This window comes from Rhincodon typus, chromosome 25 (genome assembly GCF_021869965.1).
Source record: "Rhincodon typus isolate 14 chromosome 25, sRhiTyp1.1, whole genome shotgun sequence".
NCBI lineage: Eukaryota > Metazoa > Chordata > Chondrichthyes > Orectolobiformes > Rhincodontidae > Rhincodon > Rhincodon typus.
In genome coordinates this window covers 11061124-11075136 of record NC_063356.1, presented here as the reverse complement: position 1 = coordinate 11075136, position 14013 = coordinate 11061124, and the positions used below count along the sequence as shown (strand labels likewise).

At 40.7% G+C, this 14013-nt stretch overlaps 1 protein-coding gene across 4 annotated transcripts in view; it reads left to right on the top strand.

The window, feature by feature from the left end:
• Positions 1-14013, top strand: part of LOC109931797 (AMP deaminase 2) — a 163481-nt gene that overhangs the window by 120056 nt on the left and 29412 nt on the right. For all 4 annotated transcript variants that reach the window (XM_048612068.1, XM_048612065.1, XM_048612067.1 and 1 more), the window contains 3 exons: positions 2526-2615; positions 3315-3444; positions 9943-10137. In XM_048612068.1, the coding sequence (XP_048468025.1) occupies positions 2526-2615; positions 3315-3444; positions 9943-10137 (415 nt within the window). The remainder of the gene's footprint in view (positions 1-2525; positions 2616-3314; positions 3445-9942; positions 10138-14013) is intronic.

Below are 14013 nucleotides of genomic sequence, written 5' to 3'. Positions count from 1 at the left end.
CTTGGCTTCCCTTGACAATTCTTCGCTTTAAAGAATGATCCTGGCATCGGGTATGCACTGTTTCTGAAGAGACTAGGTTTGGAAGCACCAGTCAGAACTGCAGAACTGTCATAACAGAAGAAATTGGGAACAGCCAGCTGACAGTTTGCCTGTCCTGGAAGATTTGTAACATTGTATTGAAAATAGCTCCAAGATGGTGTGGTGCATGTAGAGTATTTTTTTCATATTTCATTGGGTTATGACAGTTGGAAATTCCAAATTAAACACACACATCTTTTAGGATGATGTAGCGTAAGGTAATATGATGGTGATTTTCCTGAATGGAAAATATCGGATTGTGGAAACAGCCAATAGCTTCATTAAATGTGCTGTTCTTACTTAGCCTGCCCAATGTGACTCCAGTCCCAGACCTGATGATAAACAGAAAATGATAGATGCTGCCTGAACTGCCAACTATTCTGTGAAATGAGAAATAGACTTATTTCAGATGTCTAACCTTTTCATCAGAAGTTTTCAAAGTGAAGAGTTATTGACCTGCAAATTTCTGTGTTTCCGTCTCCACTAGCAGTACTTGAGCCATGGCAAGCTGCTCAGATAGGACTAACTGCTGTTACAGGAGTTCAAAAAGATGACCTATTACCACCTTCTCAAGGACAAACCTGGACTGGGCAATAAATGGTGGTGATGGGCAATCAGTGATGGTGACATCCCTCAAATGAATTTTAAAAATAGATGAGCTGTCCTTGTACTCTATACTCCATTTAATTGCATAGAAGTGCTATCCGCCTTATGGCAGTGACAAAATTCAGAGCGTGTTGCTATTTTACGAAAACTGTTAAATGGAAGATAACTTATTTCTAAGTATAAAGGCTTGAGGCCATCTAAAACAAAGCATTCCACTTGACTGTCACCCCATCTACTACTTTTTAAACATTTAGTCCCTCCACCACCAATGCACATTGGAAGAAATGTGTACTATCTACAAAATGTACTGCAGCAATTCTTCAAGGAATTCTTTGACAGAACCTTCCAAGCCACAATTTCTATAATTTCGGCATTCAAGGGCAGTGAGTGCAAGAGAACACAAGCTCCAAGCTGCACACCATCCCAGCTTGATATTGTGTTGCAGGTTCTTCACCGTGAGTGGGCCCTTATCCTGAACTTCCCTTTCTAACAGAACTGTGGGATCCATTTCTGCAAAAAGGTCACTGGACTTGAAATGTTAACTCTGCTTTTTCTCCCCAGATATTGACAGACTTGCTGAGTTTTTACAGCAACTTTTTTGTTTTAGATTTCCTGCACCTGCAGTTCTTTGTTTTATTGATCAGTTGGTTGGACAGCTGGCTTGCAATGTGGAGTGACAGCAATAGAGTGGGTTCGATTTCTGCATGGACTGAGATTTTTAAACTCATGCCCCATGGACTACAGTGGTTCATGAAGGTGGATCAGCACCACTTTCTCAGAGGCAGTTTGGAGTGGGCAATAAATGCTGGCCTAGCCAGCAATGCCCTCATCCTGTGAACAGAATTCGAAACATTTCATTTTTGTTTTAATTGTTGGTCTGATACGTGACAATAAACAGGTGTACAGCAAAGCCTGAGATATGATGATCTAAAATACATGCTAGCTTTTGAAACTTCTCTGGTGCACAGCACCAAAAAATGTAATTAAATAACAGTATTTCACTGTGACAGAGCATATTTCTTTGTCTGAATTGATATTCTAGAAGTCTGCTAAGCTATCAACTGCTTTATAACCAATCTGTACAAAGTGTGTTAAAAGAAGCCCTCTTGCTGCTGTGTTCCATCTGAAACAGATGGAAAATGAATGGAATAATATCCACATCATATCATTTTATACATGCATAGGTGCAGCCAAATCACTGTCAACCAGTTTATGAAATAGTTAATATGGCTGTGGACTTGAGGAGAATTTGCACTTGAGCCATAGAAAAGAGCATTCCTTTCTTGGAGATCCCTAAGGTCATTCCAAACATGACACATTTGAATTGATTCCTTGATAGAGCAGGTTGGCTCCTTTTTTTTCTTATAGACATAAAGCTGACTGTTTTGTTCATCCCAAGGGAGTGCATATTATTCACATGAGATCTATGCATTATGAAACTATTTCCCTGTTGGTGGTTTATGATATTCATCAGTAGCATCTTTAACTCTACTAAAAACAATAAATACTGGAGCTCACAACAGATCAGACAGCATCCATGGAGAGAGAGCAAGCTAACGTTTTGAGTCTAGGCGACTCTTCATGTATCCTCTTAGTTACAGTAGAATGGTGATTGGAACAATACAAATCTAACTGCAAAGGGACAAACATTACCTTTATTGGTTGTATTGTTAGAAAATTTGTGGTCTTTGATTCCCTCCACCTTTTGAGATCACCAAACCACAAAATTTAATTGAGCCAATGTCATCTATATGCATCTGTTATGAATGGCAGTTGTATAGAATTGCATAATATTGTCTTAACTTTTAAAAATGTGTACAAAATATATGTTACTTTTTCAGGATGACAGAACTGAACCTGCCTCGCCCAGATCTTCAGGAGTTCACTGCAGACATGAATGTTTTAATGGCCCTAATAATTAATGGACCAGTGTAAGTGTAAGCAAACGTGAATGCTGCACTATTTGTTGGTTTTAATGATGATAACCCCCAACTCTATCTCATTACTGCCTCTTTTCGCTGCCCACCACCCTCCCCCTGTCTGTAACTTGTCAAACTAATTCTCTTACATCTGGTTATGAATGAGCAGAAACAGTTTCAAAACCTGCAGATTCCATTTCTTAACCATTCCCTCTTCTTGAAAAGATGTCTGAACGACACTGTGGTATCCATACATTTGTATTTGAGCTTGAAATGAGCTTCTGTCCATACAATCCAGTGCCAGTTTCCACTCTCAGTTTTCAGTTACTGTCAGTTTCCACCTCTGTAATTTTGCTGGATTATACCCATATGTTTGCTCATTTGTTGGTGAAACTCTGAATCATGCCTTTTTGTACTTTTAAACTTGACCATTTCAGTCTGCTCCTTGCTACCATTCTAGCTTTCAATATTCAAAAAATGTAAGCTTGTCCACAATTCTGCTGTATCCTAATTCTCACCATGTCTAGTGTTCGCTGATTTAATTGGTTCCCGGTTAAGCAAAGTCTTGTTTGCGTAAAAGACTTGCACCAAATAGTACAGATAAGTCATGTTAATATTTTTTACAGGTTTAATAATTCAGTTACATTTTATTCTTGAATGTTGTGAGAGTTGATGAATAATTAGCGAACTATTTTCCTTATGGGCCAACAGGAAATCCTTCTGCTATCGAAGGCTGCAGTACCTGAGTTCAAAGTTCCAGATGCATGTTTTACTAAATGAAATGAAAGAACTGGCTGCTCAGAAGAAAGTCCCACATCGAGACTTCTACAATATTCGCAAAGTAAGGAAACTGAGAACTTTCTTTTTACTCTCGTTCATGCTTTTGTCTTACACATTGCACATCAGTATCTTTTACTCCGCTCTTACTATCTTTAACCACTTCTTTGGGAAACACACTTTCTTTGGGAAATAACCGCATGTGGCATTGCATGAAGCCAGGTGGTCATGATGAACTGTCAGTGTTTCTTATGTGTTGCTGCCAGTGTATCAAAAACCCACATGCAGAGTTTTTTCTGTATGAGAAATTAAGAATAAAAAACTCTTCAGGACTATATTTATTCATCTATGTTGCTTGTCAGGATGTTTTGCAATAGTTATTGAATGTAATTGGCACTAGTGCAGTAGTATTGCTGAGTGCAATGCACTGGTAATAGGAATGCATCCAGCAAGCAAGCATTAGAAATCAGATTTATAAGTCATTGCTCAATTGGTAGCAATTTTTGTCTCTGAATCACAAGGTTCCTGATGTAAATTCCACTTCAAAACATCAAGGCTGACACTACGTTATGGTATTTGAGCAACACTGCACTGTCAGATTTTATTTTTTGTCACAGCAAATTCTAAATCAGGGCCCCATCTGCCTGCTTAGGTGGATTAAAAAAGATTTTGTGAGATTATTTTGAAGAAGAGCAGTGGAATTGCCTTCAATATCTTGACTGTATCTCTCAATCAATATTGCAAGAAAAAATTGTTGGGTCATTATCGCAGAATTGTTTGTAGGAGTTTGCTGAGTGAAAATTGGTTGCCACTACATTGTGATATCAAATGCACCTCAAAAAGTACTTCATTGGTTGTAAATTGTTTTGAGGTGCCTGGTAGTCATGGAAAGCACTATAAAATTACAGCAAATTTTGTTTTAACCAGCACTCTCAATATACTGGCAAAAAATTATATTCCTTAAATACTGTATTATTGCAGTCTCTACGATGTCTAAGTAGTCTGTTGAGGGTGCAAGTGAGAAGGCTCTCTGCTGGTAAGTTCTACTTAAGGCAAAATTGCATTATTATTTAAGTGATTTTATGCTGTAAATGAAGTATAACAGTGTGAGTGCCCCCTGCATTACTTAGTTTCTGTTACTTTAGTATGTGTTTTTACATTGATTATGTGGACATCTTGATTGACTGATACATTCCAGGTCCCATAAGTGCTCATTAATAAAAGGTTTACTGTAATAAATCTTAATTCAATGTAGTTTTATTTAAATTTTTTCTTTTATTTTACTAATTTCCATGCTGTATGATTTGTAATTATTTATACAAATTAAGTAACTATTTTAGTACTAAAGAGGGATACATTTTCACTAGATTGTAAGATAAGAAACTAAATTTTACAGAAATAAACTTCTGAGCACTACTTCATAAGCATGAATCACCAACTCATAGGCAAGAATACTGTAGTTAATTAAATCTTTGCCATCATGATGATTACCATAAAATGTGTTCCATGCAGCATTGTAGCAGTAGTATAGAAAAAAGGGTCAACACAGAGCACACTGTTCAAATACTAAGCTACTGCTGGGAACATGAAACATTCAGATATAATCTGGCAAGCTGCAAAGAAGTAAAATACAATAAAGGTTTTAATATTTTGAAATATTCTTATGTTCCTCCTACCCCAGGAACTTGTAATATTAAATTAGTTCACTTAGAGATTATTTATTTTCCCTTGCAATGAAAGAAGAACAGTTTTATGAATGTAAATTACTTTTGAGTTCGGAACTCTAAAACATCCACTAAGATCTCAGTCATCAATTAATGGGCATTGCAAATTGCTCCAAGGAATTCTGTCGACCAACAGAGTCAAAAATGGTGGCTGATAAAAGGCAGTGTGAAACTGAGTACCATAAGTTAAAAGCGATGTGGTGGGCTGTGCTGTTTAAAGGTCTCTCTCTTTATAATTCATTTGGGAATTACATTTATTACTGCTGAGATACTGGTGATCCAACTTTTTGAATGGACTGAATGGCTGTTTGTGTAATTCAGAGAGCTGTTAAAGATCAACTATATGTTTCTGTAGTTTTGAGTAACAATTTGGCCGTCCCTAATAGGACAGCAGATCCCCTAAAGTAAACCAAATAGGTTTTATGATAAATTATGGTAAGAAAATTATATGATAATTCAGAGATAGTAGGAACTGCTGATGCTGGAGAATCTGAGATAACAAGGTGTAGAGCTGGATGAACACAGCAGGCCAAGCAGCATCAGAGGAGCAGGAAAGCTGATGTTTCGGGTCTAGACCCTTCTTCAGAAATGGGGGAGGGGAAGGGGGTTCTGAAATAAATCGGGAGAGAGGGGGAGATGGATAGAGGAGAAGATAGGTGAAGAGGAGACAGACAGGTCAAAGAGGCGGGGATGGAGCCAGTAGAGGTGAGTGTAGGTGGGGAGGTAGGGAGGAGATAGGTCAGTCCAGGGAGGACGGACAGGTCAAGGGGGTGGGACTCATCCCTCACACCCCCTCACCGCAGTAACAACCAAAACAGAATCCCCCTCGTCCTCGCGTACCACCCCACCAACCTCCGGATCCAACGCATCATTCTCCGACACTTCCGCCATCTGCAATCTGACCCCACCACTGAAGACATTTTTCCCTCCCCACCCTTATCTGCTTTCCAGCGGGACCACTCTCTCCATGACTCCCTTGTCCGCTCCACACTCCCCTGCAGCCCCACCTCACCCGGCACTTTTCCCTGCAACCGCAGGAAGTGCTACACCTGCCCCTACACCTCCCCCCTCACCCCCATCCCAGGCCCCAAGAAGACTTTCCACATCAAGCAGATGTTCACCTGCACATCTGCGAATGTGGTGTACATAGAATATAGAACATTGCAGCGCAGTACAGGCCCTTCGGCCCTTGATGTTGCGCCGACCTGTGAAACCAATCTGAAGCCCATCTAACTTACACTATTCCATTCTCATCCATATGTTTATCCAATGGCCATTTAAATGCCCTTAAAAGTTGGCAAGTCTACTACTGTTGCAGGCAGGGCATTCCATGCCCTTACTACTCTCTGACTAAAGAACCTACCTCTGACATCTGTCCTGTATCTATCACCCCTCAATTTAAAGCTATGTCCCCTCGTGCTAGCCATCACCATCCGAGGAAAAAGGCTCTCACTGTCCACCCTATCTAATCCTCTGATCATCTTGTATGTCTCTATTAAGTCACCTCTTAACCTTTGTCTCTCTAACGAAAATAGCCTCAAGTCCCTCAGTCTTTCCTCATAAGACCTCCCCTCCATACCAGTCAACATCCTGGTAAATCTCCTCTGCACCCTCTCCAATGCCTCCACATCCTTCCTATAACATGGCGACCAGAACTGTACGCAATATTCCAAGTGCAGCCGCACGAGAGTTTTGTACAGCTGCAACATGACCTCATGGCTCCGAAACTCAATCCCTCTACCAATAAAACCTAACACATCATACGCCTTTCTAACAACGCTATCAACCTGGGTGGCAACTTTCAGTGATCTATGCACATGGACACCGAGATCTCTCTGCTCATCCACACTAGCAAGAATCTTACCGTTAGCCCAGTACTCTGTATTCCTGTTACTTCTTCCAAAGTGAATCACCTCACACTTTTCCGCATTAAACTCCATTTGCCACCTCTCAGCCCAGCTCTGCAGCTTATCTATGTCCCTCTGTAACCTGCAACATCCTTCCGCACTATCTACAACTCCACCGACTTTGGTGTCATCTGCAAATTTACTAACTCATCCTTCTACGCCCTCATCCAGGTCATTTATAAAAATGACAAACAGCAGTGGCCCCAAAACACATCCTTGAGGTACACCGCTAGTAACTGAACTCCAGGATGAACATTTCCCATCAACCACCACCCTCTGTCTTCTTACAGCTAGCCAATTTCTGATCTAAACTGCGGAATCACCCTCAATCCCATGCCTCCGTATTTCCTGCAATAGCCTACCGTGGGGAACCTTATCAAACGCTTTACTGAAATCCATATACACCACATCAACCGCTTTACCCTCATCCACCTGTTTGGTCACCTTCTCAAAGAACTCAATAAGGTTTGTGAGGCACGACCTACCCTTCACAAAACCATGTTGACTATCCCTAATAAAACTATTCCTTTCTAGATGATTATAAATCCTATCTCTTATAATCCTTTCCAACACTTTACCCACAATCGAAGTAAGGCTCACTGGTCTATAATTACCAGGGTTGCCTCTACTCCCCTTCTTGAACAAGGGGACAACATTTGCTATCCTCCAGTCTTCTGGCACTATTCCTGTAGACAATGACGACATTAAGATCAAAGCCAAAGGCTCTGCAATCTCCTCTCTAGCTTCCCAGAGAATCCTAGGATAAATCCCATCCGGCCCAGGGGACTTATCTATTTTCACACTTTCCAGAATTGCTAACACCTCCTCCTTATGAACCTCAATCCCGTCTAGTCTACTAGCCTGTATCTCAGTATTCTCCTCGACTACATTGTCTTTTTCCAGTGTGAATACTGACGAAAAATATTCATTTAGCACCTCTCCTATCTCTTCGGACTCCACGCACAACTCCCCACTACTGTCCTTGACTGGCCCTAATCTTACTCTAGTCATTCTTTTATTCCTGACATACCTATAGAAAGCTTTAGGGTTTTCCTTGATCCTACCAGCTAAAGACCCCTCCTGGCTCCTCTTAGCTCTCTCTTTAGGTCCTTCCTGGCTAACTTGTAACTCTCAAGCACCCTAACTGAGCCTTCACGCCTCATCTTTACATAAGCTTCCTTCTTCCTCTTGACAAGAGATTCAACTTCTTTAGTAAACCACGGTTCCCTCACTCAACCACTTCTTCCCTGCCTGACAGGTACATATTTATCAAGGACACGCAGTAGCTGTTCCTTGAATAAGCTCCACATTTCAATTGTGCCCAGCCCCTGCAGTTTCCTTCTCCATCCTATGCATCCTAAATCTTGCCTAATCGCCTCATAATTGCCTTTCCCCCAGCTATAACTCTTGCCCTGCGGTATATACCTATCCCTTTCCATCGCTAAAGTAAACGTAACCCGAATTGTGGTCACTATCACCAAAGTGCTCACCTACCTCCAAATCTAACACCTGGCCTAGTTCATTACCCAGTACCAAATCCAATGTGGCCTCGCCTCAAAAACTGACCCATCTAAAGTGCTCGAACTATAGCGTTTCCAGTCAATATTTAGAAAGTTAAAGTCCCCCATAACAACTACCCTGTTACTTTCGCTCCTCTCCAGAACCGTTTTTGCATTCCTTTCCTCTACATCTGCATCCGCTGTTCCCGTTGTGGCCGCCTCTACATCGGGGAAACCAAGCGGAGGCTTGGGGACCGCTTTGCAGAACACCTACGCTCGGTTCGCACTAAACAACTGCACCTCTCAGTCGCGAACCATTTCAACTCCCCCTCCCATTCCGCAGACGACATGTCCATCCTGGGCCTCCTGCAGTGCCACAACGATGCTACCCGAAGGTTGCAGGAACAGCAACTCATATTCCGCTTGGGAACCCTGCAGCCTAATGGTATCAATGTGGACTTCACAAGCTTCAAAATCTCCCCTCCCCCTACCGCATCCCAAAACCAGCCCAGCTCGTCCCTGCCTCCCTAACCTGTCCTTCCTCCCACCTATCCCCTCCTCCCACCTCAAGCCCCACCCCCATCTACCTACTAACGTCATCCCGCCCCCTTGACCTGTCCGTCCTCCCTACCTCCCCACCTACACTCACCTTTACTGGCTCCATCCCCGCCTCTTTGACCTGTCTGTCTTCACTCCATCTATCTTCTCCTCTATCCATCTTCTATCCGCCTCCCCCTCTCTCCCTATTTATTTCAGAACCCCCTTCCCCTCCCCCATTTCTGATGAAGGGTCTAGGCCCGAAACGTCGGCCTTCCTGCTCCTATGATGCTGCTTGGCCTGCTGTGTTCATCCAGCTCTACACCTTGATATCTCTGCCTTTTAAATGTATTATTTTAACTATCCTAGCTATTTAATTAAAAACCTGATTAAAGTATGTGGATTGCAAAGATGAGTAAATTAGCTCAAAATAGGCTTCTCATGTCTGTTTTCCTTTGTAGCTCATCCAGTGCTTCATTCAAAGTATTTTGCTCACATGTTAATTTTGGGACACTAGTTGCATGGCTCTTGATGGATGTCTTAAATATGTGGAGATAGGGGGTACAAATACCTTCAAAATCTAGTTGACCAATGTATGCATGACTTTCTTCATGTTAAATCTGATTTATTTTTGCATCTAATTTAGTATCAGTATTTAAATATGATCCATTTCTTCCAAGACGACTAGTGGGAAGAAAAATCATAATATTCTCCACCTACCAGTAAATACAGCAGTATTTTATTAACTGAAAACTTTTAGGCATTTTAGTTAAACTTCAAATATGCCAGATTCCCGCCTGCTCTATCATTCAAAAGCCTGCCCTGAATAGCTCAGTAAATTATTTGCAAATTATGAGGATTTCCTACATTTGTAACCTTTTTCCTTAACTAATAGGTTGATACCCATATTCATGCATCATCCTGCATGAACCAGAAACACCTGCTCCGTTTTATCAAGCGTTCAATGAAGAAGAACCCAGATGAAATTATTCACGTGGAAAATGGAAAAGGACAGACGCTGAAGGATGTCTTTGAGAGCATGAACCTCACAGCATACGATCTCAGCGTGGACACACTAGACATGCATGCGGTATGCACAGAATGTAGTTTGCCAGAGGCAGTAAAAGCTATTGGTCACAGAGAGCACGCTGATTTTAGTTAGCATTACCAATGCTTTTGTAATGTATTTAAATGGGATTTAAACAATGCTAAGTCCTTATTTTACCAAACAAGAGGTAAATGTGTGCCATGGCTTGACGGGAACTTGTTTTCACTTGCGATTTCTCCACTTTATTTCCTTTGCATCTCTTAATTGTTAGTTATAGTAGTAAAGGTGTTGCAACACATTTCATGCCAATGTGTTTACAATGAAGTAGTGACTAATTTCAAAAGTCAGGGAGGCAGGAAAGACAAATCAACAAACAAAATAGTTGCAATTATCCTGGTGCAGAAAAATCAGTGACTCTTGAGTTAACATTGAAAAGAGCTGTGTAACTATTTTGTTTTACCTGTTGCTTCTGCTAATGTTGAAGAACTTGGAATGTTCTAAACAGCATTCCATGTGTTGCATTTACACAAAGTGTGACTTTCTGGGATATGTTATCACTCTTTCATCTGACCACAAGCAAATTAATTTGTTTAGCCTTTCAATCCTACAAGTGACGTTAAGCAAAGTACAGAAACCCTTTGTCAGATTACGGTTGCTCCCTCTAAAATTAAATAACTTTACTGAAACCTACTTTTTTTTTTGTAGAGCATTTGTCATCTTTTCTCAAGAGCACATTGACCCCATCTAGTGAATGGTTAAACAGACATTCAGTGGTACCATTCCAAATGATGGAATAATTCATTAACATATGGCAATTATGGACCGGATATGATCAACCAGTCCATCAAGTCTGTCCAAACATGATGCCTGGTAAACCATAATTAGACACTTATTGCCCTGCCAAACCCCTCTTCCTGCTAGTATGTGATCTCTTGGGAACCTCCTAGGTGTGGCAACCTCTGATCAACCAAGAACTGGCTCCCTCTGGAGACAAGAGTCTAACATCGAGCCGTTTCAACATTTGCATAGTTTAAACGCATTACCTCAGTCCTGCTGTACGTGTCGAACTAAAATAGCTTTATCATAGACATATAATGCTGCGCATGTCACCTCTGAAGTTTGTGATAATATGAAGAGACCAAACTCTTTATGCCAATCTGAATTATTACGGTTCTTTAAGGTGGGAGTCATTCCTGTTCTCCTCTGAACCTTTTTCAAGGGTACCATTATCATCTGCCACCTGAGGGAAATAAAACCAGCACGATTCTCCAGTAGTACGATCAATGACAAATCGCCTTTCATTTTTGAGCTTCGATAGAGTGAGTATCATGACCAAGCTTGGTGCTGTCCTCTGTTGACATTTGTAGCTATATGCTTTGTGACAGGGGTTCACTGGCTTGTCATCTAAACTGGAAGCTTTGCTTTTTTTTAAGCTTCCATAGCAGAGATTTTAAAATTAGTGAGTGTCCAACAGCTTTCCCAATTAATGTCTCACCAATCAAGGGAATGAACTTGTTACTTATCTTTCAGCCTTTATATCACCCATTTTTACCCACATGTTGTGAAATCTTCTGAGCTCTCTGGCATGTTAGGAGATAGGAAAGGCATTTCGTTAAACAGAATGGTGGTGTGTCTGAATCCCATCGCCTTCCTCTCTCTGCCGGATTGATATGGGCAGCAAGGCCTGTGGTGAACCTTTCTGCTCTGTTGCTGTTTGAAGTTCTTAAGTGGCCTTAATGACCACTTAAGGGCTTCATTCCACTGCCACTGGTATTAACTCAGTTATAGATGGGCCTGTCACTGTGTGATATACATGCCAGCTAAAACAGAGTCTAACATCATCGCCCTTGTGTATTAGATGGGATCCCTCAGTTGAGGGACTGGGCATCAAGAAGGTTGGTCCACCAAGAGCCACTGATCTTCCTTCCACCACTTTCCTCACTGCTAGCATCAGGCAAACTCACACCACAGTATCATGACTGAACTGTGCCCCGAGTCACTCTGTGATCCTTGCTCTCCTGGTGCCTATTCTTCTGGCAGCACCCATAGCCTTCTCTGTGGAAATGTTAGCTTTTGACTGTTGCAGCCTTCTGGAGCTCACAGGGTTTTGATTCTAGGAGAAAGCCTGCCACTGGTGTGGCCACTGTTTGGCTGGCATGTGTCTGAGCAGATCTCCTGAAGTGAGGCAGCACAGGTCTCTCATTGTCCCTCCAGTTAGCAAGTGAGACACCTTAATAAAATTCTGCCCTAAGCCTTTAAGATAAATTTTGATTCTTGTAAGTAGTTTAAAGTTAATTCCCCATCTAGATTATAAATGGCTTCCTCTTCTTTAAATCCTGGCAGAATTTGGATTCTTTGTGAAAAGAGAAGGGGACTTGAGCCTCAGTACTATGAATAGTAAGTACGAATCCCTAGATGTGTGCCTGGGTTTTTTTTTTGTTAATTATCTTATCGTAAATTTTTGAGGGTTGATTCCTCCAAAGTGAAAAAAACCCAACTGGAACTGTGGGAGGTTGGAAGGGAGTAAAAACCATCCATCATGGATTGAAGAAAAGACTAATCACACTGATGTAATTGGAAGATAACCTGTGATAATGGGAACTCTTTGGCCTAGAAAGCCAAATGTGTTCATTGTATTTGTGATGAATACAAGACTATTGAAAAAAATCTATATTAATGGGATCAGTGTTCATAAAAAGAAACCTGTGTCACATCTAAGGGTAAGTACTTGGTATTCACAGTATTGATTCTTAGATTTCCCTTCTCCTTCAAAATTTCATTGATGGAAGCTTAAAAGATGAAAATTTGTGTTTCATGTCAAGGTTTGTGCCAGCATTTGCTGTCTTTGAAATGTGCACTGATATTATGAATCAGTGTCAAGTATCCCGTTCTTCACTAACTCTTAATTCAATTATCTCAGTGAGTGAAACATTACTTGAGGTGTTGTACCTTCAGGATATTTAAACCTTCATTCCATTTTTTTAAGCATAGATTCCGCAAGTGTCTTATTCGTAAAAGTGATAGTTTAAATGTTAATCTTAAGCTGAGATAAATCTTGATTTATATTTGGGCTGAATGTTCTGGTTGGTGTAGATGGTAAGTAATTGCTATACATTTAATTCTTCTATATAATTATGATTTATGGGGTGTGAATAAAAAGCTGTAACCTATTTATATCTCCCTTTCTGCCTCCTTCCTGTTCCGCTATTATAATCACTTTTAATTAATTTTATTTTCAATCCCTTGGCCAGGTTTCTCTTTGTTCAATTTATTTTTGTTTTTCATCATACCCTGCTGCATCTCTGTTTGAATTAGGGCAAGTCTCTTTAGATTTTGGACCATCTGTGATTTGCTATAAAGTAGTGTTGACCTTGTCAGGCAAAGTCTGCAGATTATGCAGTATGTGAGGGGAAGTCATTTTGGTTTTAAAGGTTTTCACTAGAAATGTGCACACTGTGCCATGTTACTAAACATGCAGTGCAACATCAAATAAAGTAATTGTATGATTGTAATTAAAAAGCGACAGGCAGTGATTGAGCTTTTCAAGGACAGATAATAGGGGATAGTCGAAAAGAAACGGTTGCCTGTGGATTGCCATAAGAAATTTGAAAGTGACAACAAATCTTTGTGTATCATGCTGTTTTGCAGTGAGGATAATTGGTACCAAAATTATAAATCAAGATAAATATTTATCTCATTTCCTAACCTTCAACATCTGTTAGAATCTAATTTAGGACTAGTCATCAATGCTAATTTAGCAAGTGAACTTCCTTCTTCTTTATGAACTCCAAACACGTCACCCACTACTTACAGAAGAGATCGTAGAATGCTTACAGTGTGGAGATAGGCCCTTCGACCCAACAAGTCCACACTTGCAGCATCCCACCCAGACCCAACCCCTATAACCCACATAATCTA